This window comes from Gavialis gangeticus, unplaced genomic scaffold (genome assembly GCF_001723915.1).
Source record: "Gavialis gangeticus isolate Ggan-Ray unplaced genomic scaffold, GavGan_comp1, whole genome shotgun sequence".
Classification (NCBI taxonomy): Eukaryota; Metazoa; Chordata; order Crocodylia; family Gavialidae; genus Gavialis; species Gavialis gangeticus.
The window spans coordinates 6,887,217-6,908,015 of NW_017729020.1; the positions used below are offsets into that span (position 1 = coordinate 6,887,217).

Sequence of the window (20,799 nt, forward strand, 5' to 3'; positions counted from 1 at the left end):
GTGCCGTGTTTGGAGGCGGTGAATAACTAACTGCTGTGCTGTGAATGGACAGGGGGCAGGGGCAGCTGTTCTGCTTGAATGTACCGTTTCCTTTTGGTGAATGTTTGAACTTTAAGAGGTGCTTTACCCGCCTCGGCTGATACGCTGTGTCTGCTGCGAAGGGCTGCATTTCCCAGTGTCCCCCTACTGGGGGAAGCCAAATTCGCTCTCAGACTTGAACAAGCCTTGCTGATCCATCTCCCCTCTGCTCCCACCCAGGCAGTGTGCAAACAGAGGGGTGTGTGTGTGTGCGTGCATGCGCGCGCAGGAGACGGGGTCCTGCCAAGTCTTGAGAGATCATTGGAGAGGGCCCTTGCTTTTTGCTGGGGCTGACAGCCATTTTTCCCCACACAGAAGCACTTCCCCTCTTAATCTCCGGGGTGGCTGGCACGCACCGGTGCCTTTCCATTGTCCTGCTCGGGGAGGATTAAAATAAATCAAGACGGTCCCTGCCCTGGAACGGTCAAGGAAGCAGCAAGGCTCTCCTCCGGCTCCGGACTAGCAGCCGTTTTCCTCGGGACCCACAAATCTGTCAGCATCGAACGCTGGCTGCCTAGCGACTTCCGCTCCACTTTACCGGGGGGCGCGCGGGCTGGAAGGGAAGCCCGAGCTGCTTCCAGGATCACAGGCAGGCAACTTTATTGTTCCCCCTAGCTGTGTGCTGCGTTGAAGAACAGGGGAACTGCAACTGGCTTTGCCTGCCGTGCTGGCCTGTTGCATTCGCAACGCACGTGCGGGCTGCGCCGGCGCCTCCAGCCCCCCTGGAAATGGCCGTTTGGTTTTGATCAGCTCACAGACGCACTAGTCCTTGGCAGCTGAGCTTCCTCCACCGCAGCCAGGCCTCGGAGGTCTTCGCCCTCTCTTTGGCGCGTGCTTGTGTCCGCGGCCGGTCAGCCACGCTTGCTGAAATGGCGTGCGCCTGTCCTCTCGCACCTCTCAGCTCGGTGCAGGGAGAGCCAGCGAGCCCTCTTACCCAGCCACCAGACAGGATTGTGCCCATTGCGGGGAAGTGACGGCCCATAGCTTCACCTCATCTCAGCCGGCGGCAGAACTGGGATCCGGGGCCCGGTGGGCACAATGAGGGGGCAGGACTGATCCTGTCCTCCCCCCTGTTCAGGAGGCTGCCCTCTTTTAGCCACCCTGTTTGGAATAAATGCACACCTTGGGGGGGGACTTGTTAAGTGTTAGAGGCCTCCAGGACTGTGACCCTTTCCTCACTTCCACATCCCTCCCCAGGCAGGGAAGGCTGTCAGCTATCGGATGTGGTGCACGGAGCAAGCTCAGGATGTCAAGAGGCCACTTAAGCGAGAGCTTTTAATTTCCTCCTCCAGGATACACAGCTTTCAATCCTCTCCACGGCGCTGAAGCTGCTGAGTCCTTGAGGCGCTCACATCACGTTGCCTGAAAGGGTTAAATGGCTGCGTGTTGCGCACTTGGTTATTTATTTTTCCAAGTGTGCGTCTGCTTTACACATTACTGTGTTTTTCCCTGCAATGCAATTAGAGGCGTGTTTGCTTTTTGTTTCAGCAAATACTCCGCTCCTGACCCGAGCTCGGGCTGGGGCACACGGGGCCTCGCTCTTACAGAACCAGCTTGATTGTGCTCGGGGAGGATGTCCTGCAGGGACATTTGGATTGAGAGAGCGGTGCAAAACATGCCGTCTCCCCTCCAGCTGCATGGGGATTTGGGGGCTGGGCTGCTTAGGAAGCAGTGGGCCAGCCACCTCCTGGCCCCCTGGGGACGTGGGAGCCCCTCCTACCCATCCCTCTGAAATGCCGTGCCCCATGCTAAGGTTGCTGTGCTCCCTTCCGGCAGGTAGCTCTCCTCCCCGTCACAACCCAAAGGTGCTCCCGTGAACCCCTGCCACCATTTCTACCGCTATGCTGCCGTCCTGCTCCCCAGTACAAAGGTCTGGGAGGATTCCCTTTGAAGCCCGGTCCTCGGTGAAGTGTAGGCACTCAGTTACGAGTGAAGCCAGTGCCTGGGCAGCATTGCCAGCCCCTTCCCAGGTGGCGGGCGAGGGAGGAGGTGTCTCCATTGTTCTCTGGAGGAGCTTCAGATCTCGCCCTGGGGCTTTTCTTTTATATCCGCAAGACAGGCTGGGACCTGACTGGGGGCCGATTCCGTTTCTGTACGTCTCGGCGGGTAGGTCCACCCTCCCTGCGGGATGAGCGGGCCGTGGAGAGACGCTCCTTGTCCTCCCTGGGAACCGGCCCGTGTTTTCTTAGCCTTGCCTCTTCCTGTGTCTTTTTTTAGGTGTCCTGTGGGCAGGTTCCACATTTATTCAGGCCAGACACCACCCTTCGGTGCTGCTATTTGAGGACTCGAGATCACAGAGACAGGAGCATAGAGCAAACGTTTCCAAACTTGTCGAGTCCCGGAGCAGCTTTGTTGGCTTTTATCTTCTGCGTTGAATTGTGGGCACTGGATTCTTTGACCTGAGAGGCCCCGAGACCAGCATGGCTCTTAGCACAGTGGCACACGGGGACTGTGGGCGTTGCGTGGGTACAAAACTGCTCAGCTAGCCGAGCGGGAATGGTGTGGAGGGCATCTGTAAGCAAAGCGAGGGCTGGCTATTGTGGCACCCTGCTGGAGAAACTGGCTCCGGTACTGGGAGCCATCAGCACATTCACTGGGGATGAGCAAGAAGGACTGGGCAGAGGAAGGCTCCCTCCAAACCTTCACCCCTCCCAGCTCTGAATCATTCTGGGCAGACGTGGGTTCACTGTGAGCTTCCAGCACAGAGTGGAAGTGTCCTACACGGGCTCGGCTCCTCGCAGGATTTTCTTCTCAGCACTGATAGCTCTTGGAGGTTGGAGAAGGCAGAAGGACCGACCTGGACGTTTGGCTGCTCCGTTGGGTAACAGGATGAGGGGCGGCTTTGGAGACCACAGGACACTGAGGTCTGCACTGAGCACCCTTTGAAGCTTGCCTGTCCCCTGCGTCTACATGAGCAAGTGGGGCTGGGATACAGCGTGCCTAGAGAGGGCTGCTTGAAGAAGGGAACAGGTGCCCAAGATCAGCGTGGGATCCTCAGTGGGCACGTGACTGTGAGTGTGCGCCGTGTGTGCGCCCTAGCGGGTGTGCAAGCCTGTCCAGCAGGTGGTTCTGTCACAGCGGCCCCACGCGGGTGCAGGGCGTGTGCGATCGTGTCTGCGGATGTGGGAGGGCACGTGGAGACGCGCATGCGGGATCCGGTCAGTTTTTAAATAGGTATCTGGGTGTAATTGGGCCAGTTATTGTGGCCGGGTCTCTCGGGGGTACTTGTGAAGATTTCTCCCCTAGCGTTGCCATTTCTAGTTGTTTAAAATCTTGCCCTAGAAAGTAAGCTCTGGGGTGGGCGAGGCCAGGAGCATTACATGAGGCTGACGGCTCCCGGCACTGAAGGAGGTGAAGAGCAGCCTTGCTCATGCTCCCTTGGAGTGAATGATTTCCTGTTCAGATTCATATAAAAGCTGTATAAACAGTGGGAAGAGCCACATCTTTGTTTGTGCAGGTACTAGCGCTCGCTCTCCTGGCTTCCTCACACCTTGCGTTCCCAAGCCCTGGAGGCAAGGGAAAGCCATAGGATCTGGGACGTGCAGTGGGTAGAGGCAGAGCTTCCCTTGGCGGGGAAATCAGGGTGACCGCCCCAGGCCCTGCACTTTGGGGGGCCGCACGGACAGTGCTGTACAGGCCCCGTGGACAGCGGCATTGGCACGCGTCAAGGGCGCCGCCACGTACCACTACGTCGCGCTCCGGCCGCTCGCCACCTCTCCCTCCTCCCCCCAGCACAGGCTGGTATGCCCCGGGCCCCGCACACCCCTAGGGTCGGCTCCAGGTGGAGGTGGGGGGATGCATCCTCCAGTCCAGGTCTCTTCTTATGGGTGATGGGAGGCGGGCAGGCCCTTTCCATGGGCTGAGATCTGGCTTTCAACAAGCAAAGGACTTGTGAGTCCCAGGCTTGCCTCCCTTCCTCTGCTTCCCTTGCATGCAACCTGCAGGGGCCTGGCTACATAGGCGCTGTGTTTGTGGATCTTGATTTGTCCCTGCAGGTCCGGCGTGGGGGCCTGACTGGCCTTCTGCAGGCAGGGCACCTTTCTCTGTGCCGTCCTCTCTCTCTGCCCCTGCTTCCCTCTGTGCTTTTCTGTCCAGTGGAAACTGAGCATCAGCCAGGCCATTCCTTTTCCCTTCCAGTTCTCTGCTTAGCACGCCTCGTTTTTTCTCGGTGACTTTCTCTGGCATCAGTCAGGGGGACAGATCATCGCTGGTGACTGGCTTGGGTGAGTCTCCCTGGAAATATGCTGCCATTTAGCTTGGCAGGATGCTGACCCCCTTGATTCAGCCGGCATGAGCCATCTCTGAGGTGTACAAGGAGGATCGTGCGGGGCTTTGTGCCAGCCCTGACTCATAGTGCAGGAACTACTGCTTCTCGCTGTGCTCCCCTCACCCTGGGAGGACCCTGGCAAAGCAGAGGCCTCGGCAGAGACATTCCTCACTGGGCCGTGCTCCGGGGAGCGTGTGTGCTCAGTAAATGAAACCACTTGGAGATGGAAAACAATTTCTAGAAATACCAGGGACTTTTCCACCAAGTATCCTACCCCCACCCAACCCAGCCCGGTGTCCGAGCACACTGCTGAGCAGAGATAAACCTGGCATCAGCCCATCGAGTGCCAATACGTGCTCTCGGTCTGTGCCAACGGGCTGTGTCCCCCATGCCAACTGCCCTGGAGAGCAAGGCTGCCTTTGAGAGAGATCCTCGGGGTTTGGACGGCACAAAAGCTGAGTGCCAGCTGCATTCTCCTTTCCCCTCAGGCTCTTCAGCAAAGTGCTGCTTTTTAATAGCGATGCTGAACGGTCAGTTGTGTGTCTGCAGCACCTTCCATTCACAGGACGTTCGTGGAGTCCCACGTTCCCTTCTGCCGTGGATCTTAAATACCATCGCCCATGACTCGGTGGCAACCGCCTCTGAGGATGGACCGCAGCAGCTCTGTAACCCAGCCCAGTAAAGCAAGCCAGGAAGTGAAGGATCCCCCCCGCCCCGTCTCACGAAGACATAGGGGGCGTTCAGGGAGGCAACGTTCAATGAGCTGGGAAGAAATCTAACCGGCTGGCTGCTGTGCAAAGCCATCTGGGGTCATTCAGGACCGGGAGAGGTTGGGACATTAATTTGTTGCTATGGCAGAGTCCACGTTGCATCTCAGAAGAAGGACCGAGCGGTTTCCTCTGAAGCCCACTGCTCAAGCGGTTGGCTAGGGTCATGCTTTGGCTCCAGCCTCTCTCCCTTGAACAGGTGTTGGGAGGGCTAAGCGAGTCCATATGGCTCCGAGGAGCAGGCCTGTGGGAAGGACTGGCACTAAAAGCAGGGCACCTGTGATGTGCTGCCTGGAGGGGCTGGCCCCAAGACTAAGAGTCCCTGTGCATTTGGGCGAGTGCTGCTAGGAACACAAAACGGGAAGGGGTCTCCAGGCCCAGCAAGTCCAGAAAGCTGCAGAGGAGCCCCTGGCCCGCCTGCCTTCGGCTGCTCCTGCTTGCCTAGAAAGCCCTTGAGAGGGTGACCGGACCACAGGCAGGTTAGCAGGATCTGTACCCACATCCCTCTTAGCATGTGCTGGGAACAAACGGACCCAGTTATTCCCAGCGCAGCCTGGCTCGCAGAGGAGCAGGGAGGCCAGAGCGGCGCAGGCTCGTGGGCCAGGCCTCCACGGCAGCCGCGCTCACTCAGCTCGCTCGCGGCAGGGCTGACCCTGTCCTTGGAGCGCAGCGCTGAGCCACACAGGTTCGCAGCTGCCCGCGTGCAGCTGGGACGCTCTCGGCTTTTACTAAGTAAATCTCCACTTCCGATGGCGTTTCTGTTCTTGGCCCGGCCTGTTTGTTTTCAATTTGGTTGGTTTGCGTGCTTCACTTTTGGAATCAAATCTGCTTAAGAGGAAAAAAGCCCAACAACCAGGAGAGTCTTTTAACCCTTCTGTCTCCAGACCTCCCCATCTGTATACGTGTGTGCCAGCTGCGGCAGCGCGGGCCCAAGGGGCTGGGACTTGGGGCTGCAGGCACCCGAGTTAGGACTTTGTTCCGTGTGGAGTCGAAAAGTCGCCGATGCACCACGACCTGAAGTCCCTGTCCCTGGTCTGGCCGAGCCGTCTCCACTTCGACCAGCATCGCTTTACAAATGGAGTGGCTTCTCTGTGAAGACACCCTCCCTCCTTGGGAACCAGGCACCTTCCTTTGGACACTGCTCAGCTGCAGGGATTGGCATTGCTGGGCAGAGTGCCTGGGGTGCACTGGACTGGCACCGCTACTCCTTCCTGCCTGGGGGGCCTGCTGGATGGCCCTGCGCTGGGGGGCGGGAAGGGTGGAGAGGCTACAGGGGGAGCAGAGCAGAATGCCAGAGCTGGCCCGGACAGGAGAAAATAGTTTCCCTTGCAATATGGGCTGTGGGGGCCGAGGGAATTCTCCTTGCACAGCCACTCAGAAAACAGCTGTTGGTTGAAAGAGATCTCCGGCACATGTTAACCTTGGGTTAGGAGCAAAAATGCTAATGTATGCAACTTAACCCGTTGATGCCAGGAGTCTGGGCTCTCCAGCCCCAGTGAGCTGGAAACTAAAGCACAGAAGCCAAGTCCCGAGGCTGCAGCTTTTTCATGTCGCTTCAGAGTGATAAATGTGCTCGAGATGGACAAAGCACGTGTATCCCAGATGGGTTGGAGGGTCCCGAAGGGTTGAGTCGGAAGTGCCGCATGTCCTCTAGACTGAGGAGGCCTTGCTGTGTGTGCAACAGCATTTCATCCCCCCTTGCAGAAGCAGAGATGAGGACTGTACCTGCGGACGGGATTTGGCGAAGGCAAACAGACTTCAGAGGAGTGCAGATAATGTCTGTGTTTGCACCTGTGTTTACCTTGCTGTTATAAGGCTGTTCAAGGACATTTAGGACCAGATCCTTCCCCAGTTAACCCCCAAGGTGGGTAGAGCCGCTGCCTCCTTGGTGCATGTGTGCGATTTACTGAACACAAAGATGACGGTGTTCACTTAGGCGCCTTCGTGGTGGAGCAGCACCTGGCCTTTACTGTCCTGTTGGAGTACAGGGCCTCTCCTTGCATTTCTGTGGGGTAGCATTGTTGGTGTGAAGCTGGTGTCACTTGTGATCCTTACTGTTCGTGGGTGAATATAGTTGTGTGCATGTTTCCTGAGGAGCATAAAGTGCTTTGGGAGTGGTGGGATAGGAGCAAAGGGTCTTGTGAGAACAAGGAGGCAGAAAACAGTATTTTCAAACGTGGGTGCCATGTTTCAGCACCAGGAAAGGACTGATCGCACTCTCGGGGGTGGCAATTTAGGCTGGGCAGGAAACGGCTTCCCAATCCCACAAGCATTTTCAGGATTTCAAAACATTTCCTCATCCTAACAAAACGTCCAAATCTCAAATATCTTTGTGACGCATCTAACCCTAAAGCAGTGCTGGTTGGGGGCCAGCGAAATGCTTCGATTTGATCCCCCTGAATCATTTTGCTTTTAATCTTTCCTGAGTATAATGGGCTGGAACGGGCTGCCAAGTGAGGTGGTGCTCTCTCCTACCTTGGGGGTCTTCAAGAGGAGGCTGGACAGATACTTGGCTGGGGTGATATGATCCCAGCACCCGATCCTGCCCAGGGCAGGGGGTTGGACCTGATGATCTGTTTAGGTCCCTTCCGACCCTAAGTACTACGATAAATGAGCTTGTGTGTCTGAGTGAAGACTTGGGACAGTCACTTGAAACCCCATGCCTCGATTTTTTTCCAAGTTCTGAAACGTGTTTTTGACATTGATGGAGCCAGGTAATTTGTTCAGCCAGACCCTTTCCTGTAAACTGTGGCAGTTTCACCAAATCGGCTCTTTTTGTCCCCAAATTTCTATGCAACTTGTGCTGAGCACCTGCCAGCTTCAGGGCAGTCCAGGAGAGACGCACCTGTGACTCCAGGGGCTGCTATAAGGTGCCAAACCTTGGCTTTGATGCCTGGCTTTATGGCCAACACTTGCCAACTTGGTTGCCTAGACCCTGAGTGAGCACAGCCGGAAATGTCGCCATATATGGATTCGCTGTGAAGGTCACACGGTCACTTTATTACTGAGCACTGGAGATGTTTTCTTGTACAGCATATAGCATGTGTCACCCACTCACAACAACAGCCGCAAATACTCATATTTTAAATCAGAGGGAGGGGGCTTGTTGGGACCCAGAGGCCTTCAGGCCTGGGTTTTGACCTTTGCGTTTAGCTTAGCTTGACTTGTGGTTGAGACTTGCATCCGGTGAAAGGAGCAGATGGAAAAACACAGTCCCTGACTTGAAACGAATTGGGAAGTTGGCTAACTAAATTGAATAAATATAGCCTGGGCAAAAGAACAACTGTCAGAGCAAAACGGATGGCCAGTCTGTAAGGGCAGGAACCCCGGACAAGACCTCATGGACTGGCCATCCAGCGATGGCGCATTGGTTAAATCTTAGGGTGGCGAGCACGTTGAATGGCTTGTGACTAACTACAGCAATAGAACTGTAACTGCTGTGGTCATTTTGGCTTTTTGATTTCGAATTGTAACTGTTAGGGTTTAATACATTTGCTTCCAGTTGAGAACAACCATCTCTTAATCTCCATACCTGGTACAAAACCCGTAATAGCGTCACGGGACATAGGCTAGAAATAGCAGCAACGTATTGCTAAAGGTGCAAGCAGTAAGTGAGCAAACAAGCTTGCTCGACTTGTCTTAGTGCACATGCCTGGGTTGGCTGTGTTTTAACCTCCGGTTGTTTCTCTCGCAGTTTGGAGGCCCCGGGAGTTTGGAAGCGAAGAGCGAGCGAGCCCCAGCTTGCGAGCGGGCCGTCCTCAGCGGAGTCCCCATGGAGTTGTGGAGCCCAGTTGCCAACCAATAGCAGGAAAACTGGGATGTTTACCTGGAGGTCCCTCATCTTTTGGGCTGTGCTGGTCACAGCCACACTGTCCACCGCACGGCCAGCACCGACTCTGCCAGACCAAGGTAAGAGGAACGGCAGGACACTCTTCTCATGCCTGGGGCCTCTTGGGCCTTTATGAGCCTGGGGCTAGGGACAAGAAGCCTGGCAGACAAAGCCCTTTTAAGGGAGGATGCCTATGAAAGGAGGCAGGTCTGTGTCCCCCCCGCCACCCCCCTTTCTCTGCAGTTCTCTCTGGAGTGGTGATAAGATACCGGGTGTCCTTACTTTCTGACAAAACAAGCACAGCCTGTTTTGAAGTCCTCCAGTGGGAACAAGATAGGCAAACCTGTTGGCTATCACAGTGAACCAGCGGGGTGTGAGAGCGTGAGAGTGCACACATGCTCTTGTGTGATGCAAATGCACATTCACCTGCAGAAGCGTCTTGGCCAGACAGGTGGGTATTCTCTGCAGAACGGGGCAAAGGGCTTGAAGAATTGAAACCAGCTTTCAAAGTGTTTGGTGGGGGGAATCCAAGAGCAGGGAACATTTCATAGAAAGTGAATGGATGAAAAGAATGAGCCCAGTAAGAAATTTCAGCCAAACTCCTACCAGGCAAGGCCCTCCGGGGTGTCTCCAGACTGGTGAGGGAAAGACTCGCTGTTTTCTGGAGATGGATTCCTCCAGTTGGATGAGCTGCAGGCAGAGACCAGCATGCGGCTCCTCTCCCCTGCAAATGAGAGGCACCTTCCCTGCCTCCTGGGGCTGGCTGGGTTGGAGGCTCTGGGCGAGTGTGGTAGCCTTTCCCTGCCTGAGGGCTGGGTTAGAGGCTTGGTCCGGGCTCTAAGCGAGTGGACATGTGGGTCTGTAGCCTGGCCTGAGGGCACACATGGTGGTGCAGGTGGCACAAGTCAGAGATATCCCAAGACGAATTGACCCGTGTGTCCCATGGCTGGATTGTTTTGTGCATTGGATAAATCCTGATTTCTGCAGCAGCCCCCACTCCGTCTAGCGCTTTGGCCATGCCTGTTATCCACTGGCTCCGAGTGGCTGCTCTGTAATCTCCAAGAATGAGCGCTGACTCGGCCAGTTCCTGCAGCAGTGGTTTCTCAGCCCCTGAATGGCGTTGGCCCGGGGCTGGAGACCACATCCTCCTACCCAGAGCTTGCCACTTGGTTTTAATCACCAGTGCACAGAACTGGCTTGACTCTGGGGCTGTGCCGCATTTGCCACAACCCCTTCCAAGGGCCTGCCAGGAGCAGGAAACAAGGGCCCTGGGAGCCTGCTTCTCTCTGGCAAGTCCAGGAGGTGGTTGTTTCACCTCCATCCTAGTCATTTTCTGGATCCCAAGGGGATGCTGAGGTGTAACGGACATGTATGAATGGCCCACACAAAACCATGCCAGCCTGGGCCCTGCAGACAGCCAGCCCCCAAACATCCAGTAACGTTATAGCATTTCAAAGCATCAGTCTTCCCCCCGGTGAGGCAGAGAATAAACAGACCGGTCACCACTGCACAGGATTTCTGACGTAGTGCATTTTGGTTTTAATTACACAAGAATGTCTGTTTTGTGGGGTGTTTTTTCTAGTTAAGGCTTACTCTCCCCCCTCCTCTGCCTCCCACCCAAACCCCAGGGTACTGTGGGATTGGCATCTGCTGGATGCCAGACAAAATGGGCTCTGATTGTCCAGCGCAGGCCCTGGTGCTGACATGTCTCTGCAGTATGGACTGTGGGTCAGTGACTGGGGTGTTTGTGGCTGATGGCTGGAGGTGGGGTACGGGGTGCGATGGACAGGGGTGCTGGTGGCGACAGTGTTGTGCTGGAAAGGCAGCGCTCAGCTGTGCTGGAGCTTTCAGGCTGGTCTCCTTGGAAGCAAGCTGCGTGCCAGTCCCGAATGTGGGGATCATGAATGACTGGTGCCTCCCGAGACTTGGGGGGCACCATGGCGGCGAGCAGGGACTGCCCGCAGCCGCTGGCAGCGGTGGCAGCAGCAGGGGGAGGTGGCCAGCGGCAAGTGGGGACTGCCCGCAGACACTGCCAGCTGTGTCGGTGGCAAGTGGGGGTGAGTGGTGACTGCCCGTGGGCAACCTCGGAGGGGTGGGGGGGCATGTGCCCCCTTCCCCCCCATGCCCTCCCTATGCGTCAAGTACGGTGGAGATCCTCACACTGAGCTCCAGTGCCCCCTCCCCTTTGTCTCCTTCAAGGATCCCAGACGCGAGTGGGTTCTTGGCACTGGCACACAGACTGGTTTGGCCCCCATCTTTCCCAGGGTAGGAGCTCTGGAGCACGGCAGAGTGAGACACTGTTCCTGGGCTACCTGCTGCATGCAGGAAGCTGGCCTTGCAGCTGGAGGCCACCTTTGCCATCACACAGCAAGGCCCAGCAGTGTCATGAACGGGGCTGTATGGGAAGCTGCTGTTCACACTTCTCAGACCCAGCCACGGGCCGGATGAGGCACGGGCACAGCGCATGTGCTGGGCTCGGGGTGACCGTCCTGTCTTTGCCCTTGGGCCGGCCATTGCATATGGATGACCATGTTAATGTTCAGACCTGGCGGTTTATTTGTCACCCTCCTGGGCCCAGGCTAGTTGCAGTTTCCCTCCATGTGTCTGCAGTGAAGGGATGCCACGCTAACAGCCTGCAGTGGGGGCAGGGCAAGGCGGGAGGCCACGGGGCTCTCGAGCCTTTGAAAATTTAATGAGGATTCCAGGAAAGCTCCCTCCTCCTCCTCCCCAGGCCCCCCTGCTCCCTGCACGGCTTTGGAAGAAACCATTGAGCTGTAGGTTTGCTGTAGCCAGTGGCCCAGGGAGAGGAGCTGGGCTTACTCAAGGGCTGATAGCACCTTCAAAAGCCTCCTCAGCCCCAGGCTGCACCACGGTCACCCTCTCACTGACACAGCCACGTACAAAGCCCTGGAGCCTGGCTTGTGCTAGGAGGCTGCAGAGATGATCTCCATCCAACCTGGGTGCACCCAGCACCCTGGGAAGCAGAAGCAGCTGCGTCTAGCCAGGCCCAGCTGCTGCTATGGAAAGACCCTAAAATGCCCAGCTGGATGGGGGACAACAAAATCTGCATCTCGGCATGTTTCACTTCCGGCTTGCAGATAAAATGTTGGCTCCAGTCTCTGCCAGGGTGAGCACAGGGAAAGCCAGCCCTTTTCAGGGTCACCTGCAGGGTCTTTGCTTTCACTGCTGGGGTCTGATCAGTGAAGCACATTTGGACAAAGGGTCGCTGCAGGGTAGGATGTATGTCTGAGCGATGGGGATGAAGCACGGAGGTTGATGAGGCTATAGCAGGATAACCTGGCCGTGCATTCAGATGCCAACAGAGGGACTTAGGCACCTGTTTAAAAGCCAAGCCCCGGGGCCCTGGGTTCTGCTCTCCATTGGGGCCCTGGCTTGCTGCATGGGGTGGAGCTGGGTTGAATCCTGCCTGCCTCCCCAAGGAGCTGGGCTCACTGAAAAGCATTTGCCAAATGCCTTCGGTTGGGCGTGTTCTCACCATTGCCGCCACTCCACCCCAGCAGCGGTGGGACTGGAAAGGCTCCCAGCACCCCGGCAGGAAGAACTGCAGGCCACACCATCCTCCCTTTTCGTGCGTTTTCCCTGAAACTGCTGCCCAAGCTACAGGAGGAGCCATGTGGGGCCAGGAGGTGCTGTGCAGGGCTGCCAACTCCCTAGCCTCCAGCCTGGGCAGCCGCAAGCGCAGCCTGCCCGGAGCCTGGGAGAGGCCGCAGCAGCTGGCGTGTGCTTGTTGCTAATGGAGATCGGGCAGTCGGCAGGCACCATGGCGTGGCCCGTGTTTCAGCATGGCGGTGCTGTGTTTTACGGCCTCAGCCGCTGCAGTCTGGAGAGCGCGAGCAACTGCGCGTGGACCAACAGCAGCTTCAATGCGCTGGGTTTTTGGCTTGCTCCCGTCATGGAGGCATCTCAGTTGCTTGTCCCCAGACTGAGCAGCCCTCGGTGCTCACCTGGGAGAATATCCATCCAGCGCTGCTACTCCTCTCCCTGCACAGGGCCGGGTGGGCAGAAATCGCGCCTTTGTCCCGGCTCTCTCCTCTCACTGAAAAATCTGCAGCAAATACAACACTGATGGGCACTTACTGCACTTTAGAGCTGCCTGGGTTGGGAGGTGGTAAAGTGTCTTGTGCACGGGGAGAGCCAAGACGGCTTGTCTCCCTCACAAAGCCATCCTTTGTTTGCAGTTCAATGGGAACCTGCACAACTCGCAGAGGGGAGGGTTTCTCCTACGTGCCATTGTCCTCCCTGGTGTGTGCTCCCGCCTCAGCCATTTCCCTGGCCCCAGGGCCTGGCTGATCTGTGTGTTTAAAGTCCATCTAAGGCACCTACCGAAGTGCCCCGATTTCCATGGCGTTGGGCACCGCGCGATTCGGAAGCACCGGGCGTGAACGTTCGTTGTTCGGCCTAGTGCGGACCTGTCCTTGCTCTGGAAAGCGGCGCAGGCAGAGAGAGGATTCCTGTCCCGGCATTACAGGCTGGAGGGGTGAGAGCCGAGACCTGGACCCCAGCCCCAAGTCCCAGCACAGGGCTGTAGCCACAAGCCACCCACTGCCCCGGCCTCCTCGCCGTTCCCCCGACAGTCTGGGGCTTCACTCCTCCGCCTCTCTCTCAGCCAGCTAGGGGTGGCAGGGTGCACAGGGCAGGCTGTAGGAAGGGGCTGAGCATGGCCAGGGGCCCTGTTTGCTTGCAGCCCTGCACTGCCCTGCATGCCTGCCCAGGGTCAGAGGTGTAGTCCTGGGCCTCAGCACCTCCCTCTGATGCTTGCCCAGAGGTGCTGGGGGCTTGTTCTCCCAGCGGGCCACCAGTCTGACTGTGCAGGGCTCCTGAGGCCGTCGGCACCAGCTTCTGCAGCAGCTGGGTGCATTGCTGCCCCTCAGGGTGCCTTCAGGGACCAGCACCTTGCATGGAGATGCCCCAGGATGGAGAGCAGCTGTCCCTCACGCAGTATCTTGGCTGGAGGAGCAGCCTGAATTCCCCCAGGCCTGATGGTGCGGCCAGCAGAGCATAGCCCGAGGAGCTCCCGAGGCCGTGCAGGCAGGATGCAATGAGCTGCGGTTTGTGTCTGGGCCTGTGATTAATGGCTGAGCTCCAGGGGAAGAAGAGTGTGGGGGAGCCATTATCACACAGTCATGCCCAGGGGTCAGAGGTCAGACTTAGCAGCTGGGGCACTGTTTTTACAACTTGCAATTCCCCAGGCGGGGTCAGGGGGAGAGGGGCCGAGGGATCGGGTTTAGAGCAACAGCAGTGAGCCTTCAGCAAGGGCCCTGCACCAGGACTCAAGGCAGTGCAAACCAGGCTCTGCAAATGGGGCACTGTGCCCATCTCCCTTGGATGGGCACAAGGGGATTGCTGTCATGCAGGAGAGGGCTTGCAGGGAAGGGAGCAAGCAAGGGGCCTCTCAAGGAGCTGGGAACATGGAGCACAAGCTGTTTGGGTCTGGACCCCTTCCAGGGAGCTCGTCGGGCCCCAGCCCTCCCTTTCCAACTACAGCAGGGCGTCTGCGGCTGTGAGTCAGTACTCCAGCTCCTGGCTGCCCCAGGGCCCGTAAGCTGTGAGTCAGAGGCAGGGGAGATCCCTGCTGTGTCGCACGGACCAGGCGGCACCTGCTCTCTGCAAGTCGGCTTTCAATCATTGCAACTGCAACAGCAAATGGCAGCGCGTCCCTCTGCTCCCAGAGGGGCGTCCTAGCTCCCGGCTCTCCACGGTGCCGTCCTGCGGGCCGAGCCACCAGCGTTAGGAAGGGGAGCAGAATGGCATGGAGGGCATCTGCTACTCCCTTTCTCCCGCAGCTCCCTCTTGTTCTGCTTCGCCTGGCTCCTCTCCTTGTCCAGCCGGGAGCAGGCCTCGGGTTTGCAGAGGCTTCGCCTGGTTTTGAGGTTGCTTGGTATCTGCATAACCCCATGTCCCTGGCTCTCCCCCTCCTGCCACAGGCCTGAGTGACGGATTAGCTAGGGGCCGTGCAGGAAGAGGAGAGCCAGGGACATGAGGAGAGCAGTTGCCTTCCCCCAGTGGAGCATGGCTTGGCAGGATCTCCCACGTGGCTTCTGGTGCAGCAGTGCCAGGAGCCTGGCTTTATGTCCATACAAGACTGGGGTGAAGCCATTGTTGCCAGTGGCCTGCAGGACACAAGACCCCTTTGGAGAGCAGCTGGGATGTCCGCGGAGCTGGGAGTGCAAAGGATGTCTGGATGCAGCTGGGCGAGGAGGCAGGGAGCAGCACCCTTGCCCCCAGGCTGCCTGAAGGGTGTACACAGCAAACTTGCCCACGGCACAGCCCTTGCATGCGGGAGGCAGCCTCCACCCGACAGAGCCAGGGGTTGGCAACCCCGGACACGTGTGCCAGAGCGTGGCACGTGAAGGCTTTTTGCTTCTCACCCACATGCCAGGGAAGGGGCCCAGGCCACAAGGATCAACCAAGGCTGCGGGTGTTTTGGGCACTGCTGACCCCTGCTCCAGAGCATCCCCAAGCCTCTCCAGGTATGCCGTGAGCCTCCTCGGGGCTGTTTGCTATGTAAAGTGCCCCCATTTGCAAGTGCCACATCCGTTTCCCTCGGGCCTGTGGCTTTTGCCTTTTGTGGTCCTGAGCAGGACGGGTCTGTGAGGTCTCAGCAGAGCCTGGGCATCCCTCCCTGAGCTTCTTAGCCACGGGGGGGCTCTGGATTTCCTAGCCTCCATGGTCTCCCCCAGCTGTCTGGCCTGCTCGGGCACACAAGAGCCCCCCGAAGCTGAGCTGGGGCAAGGGGCAATGCCCACCGGGCTGAGCAACGCCCAGAGAGCGTGGAGCGGACAGCTGTTTGGGGCGCTGCGGGGTGGGGGGGATGATAGGGACCCCCCTCCCCCTGCCGCAGCAGTGCAGCCACTTCGCCATGTGCATCGCTAGCGGGGGGGTGTTGTGAGCGGGGAGGGCCCCCCAGCCCAGCACGCAGAGGCAGGCTGAAGGGAAGAAAGGCCGGGAAGGGGGGGAAAGAAGGAGAGAGAGGGAGAAACTTTTTAAATAAGAAAGAAGCCAATCCCCACATGCCCGGTAAGCGCTTCCTGTTGGGATTAGCAGAGCTGTTGGGCATGTGTGCGCGCTTTTTCTTCAGGAAATACCTTTAGTTAAGCCCTGGTGGGGTTGCCACAGCAACGGGCGAGAGGACCTGCTGATCTAAGCCATTCAGCTCTTTATTGTTCCCTGCATCTCTTTGTTGGCTGCTTTATTGCAATCAGTCTGGCAAACACAGCAGTTTGCGGCGTTTTGTGGCCGGCTGAATGCAGGATTTCTCCATTCCGACGGCCGGGCCTGGCACCGGGCCCATTTGCATGCAAAACCCTTCCAAAAAAAGAGAGAGCAAGAGAGAGAGAGAGAAGCCCCGAGGGCGCATGGAGAGCCGGGCTGAATGCTGGGGGGCCAAAGGTTAATCTGCGGTGCGCCTTTCCCTGCGCTCTCCTGCCATGCGTCTCCCACGGCTCCAGGTGCCGGGAGCTCGCTCCTCTGCCTTTGAGGATGGCTGGGCAGCGGGTGGGAGCGCAGCTCTTCGCCTCGCCCCCGCGCACCCATCTCCCCTCGCCCGGGGAGCTGGTGACGGTTATATGAACCGAGTGACGTTCACCATCTGGCTCCAGCTCGCCGGGCAAAACTCTGGGGTTCGCTCCCATTTCAAAGCCGGGAGTTGGGCCATAAACCCTCTGCGCAGGGCAGGGCCGCGACGTCCCGCGTGGACTCTTGGGTTTGTTTCGAAGCGCGTGCCCTTCCTCCCCCCAGGCCACAACTGCCCCTTGCAGGTTTCCCCCCGAGGCTGCAAATGCTCCCTAGCCCTGGCCCTGAGCTGGAGCTCTCCCCCGCAGCCGACAGACCGGGAAGCTCAAGTTACACCCGCAGACTTGGAGTTGTTTTTAAAGACAGGTTTGCATTAAGGAGAGAGCACTGGAGCCCAGCACCCGGCTGCTTTGGGCCTTCTCTAGCTGCAGGCCGGTCGAGAGGGTGCAGCCTTGCCTGAAAACTAGCTTTCAAGCCCTGGATCTCCCCTGACCCTGGCGCGCACGGCTCACGGGGGCTCGCTGGCTCCTGAGCCAGTTGGGCACAACGCAGAGCTTTTTGCAGACAGCGGTTCAGGAGGTGCCGCCTGGGCGGGCTCGCACAGCCAGGGCCCACGCGTGGGTCGGGGGGTAACGCTCTCAGACTCGGAGAGCCTCCCATCACCGTAAAAACTGCTCAAGCCCCGGAGCTGGGAGGAGGACCCAAGCCATCGCAGGACATGATGCAGCAGCCACCTCTTGGGGCACGGTAACACTGCAGCACCCAAAGCGGGCACTGCCTCTGGTGCTTGGTAGGGGATTTAGGGAGGGCGAATTTACTTGTCTAGGGAGCTGGCCAGAAGAGACTCCCTGCTGTGGCGGGAAGCTCCTTCAGGCCCCCGGCTTTGCGCCCCCTCTGCACACCGATGCTACCGGGCACTTAGGAGCAGTGTGGATTTTTCTGACCCACCTAGCGAGGCGCCCGTGCCTCCAGCTCCATATCTCATTTGGTGCCCCCCCGCCGTGGCCCTTTCCTCCAGAACAGAGCTGGGTGTGCACCCGGCGGCGCCCTGTGTGTCTCCCTGCTCCTACATCTCCCTAAAACCTGCAGGTTGCTTTTAGTGGCCTTCTCCCTGGGGCATTAGCATGCGAGTGTGCAATTCCTCAAAAACCTTTCAGCCTTGCTGGGAAGGGCCCACGTCACATTTTCAGCGCCTCCTGCACAATAAGAGGAAAGACTAAGGTCTGGGGAGAGCAGCTGGGAGTTTATGAGGCTTGTTGCACCCTTGGTAGAGGGGGCTGCTGGTGCGCTGGAGAACGACCTGAGCAGGCCGTGGCACTGGCTAGCCGCCCTCTGGCTCTGCCCCCAGTGCCAAGGGCCACACCTGTGGGCTTGTTAAGTTACAGAGCAGGAGTATTTCTGAAAGCCATTTCAGGAGCTCACCTTAATTAACATGCACCCAGGGCAAGCCAGCAGCACAGCTCATGTCCCTGGCTGGTCCCCAGGGAAGGGACAGGGGGCTCAGATGGCTCTGGGGAAGGAACCAGCAAAGTACCTCGTCTGGGGAGCTGTGGGCACACACAGTGTCGTTACAGGGTGGCACCTGGTCAGAGCTCCAAGCATGTTGATGCTCACATAACCAGAGCTGAGCTGGCAGCTGGCTGCAGGGGAGCCCAGGGAAATCTCCTTCCCCCTTTTTGCCCATCTGCCCCACAGAGTCCTGCCCAGGTCCTCTGAGCTGCGCTCCTTGAACCACACTGGAGCGCAGCACAAGGCTTCTCGCACGTGACCTCTTTGCGCGGCGTGCCGGGTTCAAGGGGCCTCCTCGCAGCTGGGACGTGCAGGCGGCTCAGCCTGGTGCTTTGCAAACCAGTCATCCCCCCCTAGTTTAAAGGCAGATCTGCCCCTGCAGGGATCACTGCGTGCAGTTGGCTGCGTGCCCAGGGCACATCCAAATGCCCTGCACCCCCTTTCAGGAGCTGTAATACTGCATTTCCGGGGAGAAGACTACCAGGGGGTGAGGGATGAGCATACGAAGCCGCTTTGGTGACAGAGCTGTCATTCCTCCTATGCCTTCAATGGAGTGGCCTGACCTCATGGGATTATATTGGTCCTGAGGCTCTGTCCCAGCTCCTCTGCTTCCCATGGGGTGAGTTAACCTGGACATGCTCATTAGCCTGTGAATTCATTTTCTGCGGGTTCCCACCATGCCTCATTGTCAGCCTCCCTCCTAAGTGCTGGAGATGTGCTCTGGGTTAGCAAAGGGCAGCATCCTGCCCTGGCCTCTGACTCCCCTCCCTCGTCATCCCTGGCTCAGAGAGAAGCCCTGTCCATCACGTCCCGCCTCTGCACCCACGCCTCTTCAGTAGTTAATGTAAAACAGCCTTCGACTTTAAGGTGATGGAGGAGGGGCTTTATTGACTTTGAAATAAGATCTGGCCAGGGTCCCCATGCAGCCCTCCTTCCCAGTTGCAGAGCTGCTCCGAGGAAGGGGAGAAGAGAACGTAGAAACCTAAAAGCAGCCTGTGAAATGCAAAGCCTCCATAGGAGCCCAGCCCAGCGAGAGGTGCTCTCACCAGCGCCCTGCTCACGTGTGTTCAGACCGTGCCCGTGCTTGCGGGATGCTGCCTGCACCGCTCTGGAGTCCAGCGCAGCAGACGCACCGTCTCCAAGTTCTGCTGTCTCCAAAGGCTTGTTTCCCCCCCCACAAAGCATCTCGGTGCCGGTCCTGCAGGGCCAGCTGAGCAGTATGTGGAGACACGGTGCCTCGTGGAATTGCCGGCAGCTTGCCCCAGGCTAATGCCATGGCTGGTGAACTCTCTCCCTTCCCCGAGCCAGCAAAACCATGCAATGACTTGGACTAGCTATGCTCTCTTGGCCCGGAGCGCCTTCTTCCTAGCTAGAGGTCGACTCATGCTGGCCCACTGCTTTCTTGGAAAGGACATCTCCGAAAGGAGCTGGGAACGTGAAGTCTCCAGCAATACCCGCTTTGAATCTCCCACCAGACCCGCCACTAGATGACCGCACGTAACTGCAGTTGGCAACGCTGGAACAGCCTACGAGCTTCAAGAACGAACCCCAACTCCCCCTCGTCTCTCCGCAGATGGCAGGCGCAGGGCTCAGTCGAACGGACATGGCGTAAAGCTGGCCAAAACCGGACTCTATAAGGAGCAGCAGCAGCAAGAGGGTTACAAAAGCACAACCGTCAGGGTTGGCTCCAGGAGGACTGAGTACTCGCAGCTCTTCCTTGGCACCCAGGAAGGACGTGTGTTCTTGGCAGCTCTGAAAATCAGGCCACAGGCCGCTGCCAAGAGACAGTCTGCGTGAAACAGGCAGGAGGGAAACTGCCCTGCTCAGTCCACCCTCGGGGAACAGATTTTAACACAGTTTAGGAGCGAAGGAGATATCTGGGGGTCCTGTGCTATCTTGGCATGGAGTATTGTTCCTTCAGTTTGCTCTGTTTCTTGCTTCGATCTTGCTGCCTTTTGGAAAGGAGATCGGGGCAGAAATAAAAGAGCACGATGATGCTGAGTCCTCTGGGGCTGGAGTATGGAGAGGTGTGGGAAATCCCAACTGTATTGTCTCTGTCCTGCAAGGTGCCTGTGACTAATCATTTGAAATACAAAGCTACTGAGAATGCATATTTTATGAGGCTGTAAGAGACCAAAGGAAGCAAAACTTGGAAAAACAAGACTGGTTTCCCTAATCACTTAGAGGGTTGATGTCAGGCTAGAACGCCCATGTTAAAAAACCTCGTGTTAGGGATAAACGGATAACACACCAACACACCCTGTCCTTGAGTTTGGCATTTACAGCACTGCAGCAGAATGGGGAAACGTGCCCCAAATGCCTCTTTTCACTTAACGATTTAAAAAAAAAAAATCATGGCAGCATTTGGGCTGTTCTTCAGTTGTTTTCCAAAACAGCCCGTGCAGGCCAGAAATAAAGGAACGCCTCAACAAAACCCCCCCACGCAAACATTTTCTTAATAGCAAAATATTATTAACATCTAAGGTTGCCAACTGCGTTTGCATCTATTCTGGGAGGTTTCTGGAACGCCACCGTGCCCGCGACACAACACGAACGTGCCCACGTGGTTGGGTATATCAGTTATGGATTACGGTGCACAGACTTCACATCAGGAAGGCAAACGCATGTGACTATTACATTTAAAAAAACCCCACTGGACTGCTGTATAAATCAGATTCAAGATTTAATATTTATTTTAATGACTGCCCGATCATTTCATCTTCCCGGTGACTGTCATCAGTCTCCTGCAGAGTTATATCCAATTCCTAGAGACTCCAGGGCAATCCTGGAGGGTTGGCAACCCTATATAGCAGGGG

General features: G+C 57.4%; 1 protein-coding gene across 9 annotated transcripts in view; it reads left to right on the forward strand.

Moving 5' to 3' along the window:
* Positions 1–2,300: 2,300 nt before the first annotated feature.
* The window catches only part of FGFR1 (fibroblast growth factor receptor 1), a 55,154-nt gene continuing 36,655 nt past the window's right edge, over positions 2,301–20,799 (forward strand). For 8 of the 9 annotated variants that reach the window (XM_019514442.1, XM_019514441.1, XM_019514440.1 and 5 more), the window contains exon 1: positions 8,807–9,021. In XM_019514442.1, coding sequence (XP_019369987.1) covers positions 8,931–9,021 — 91 coding nt within the window. In that variant the 5' untranslated portion in view covers positions 8,807–8,930. Of the gene's footprint in view, positions 3,090–8,806; positions 9,022–20,799 lie in introns of those variants that run through there. The other variant, XM_019514444.1, reaches the window with a different exon arrangement.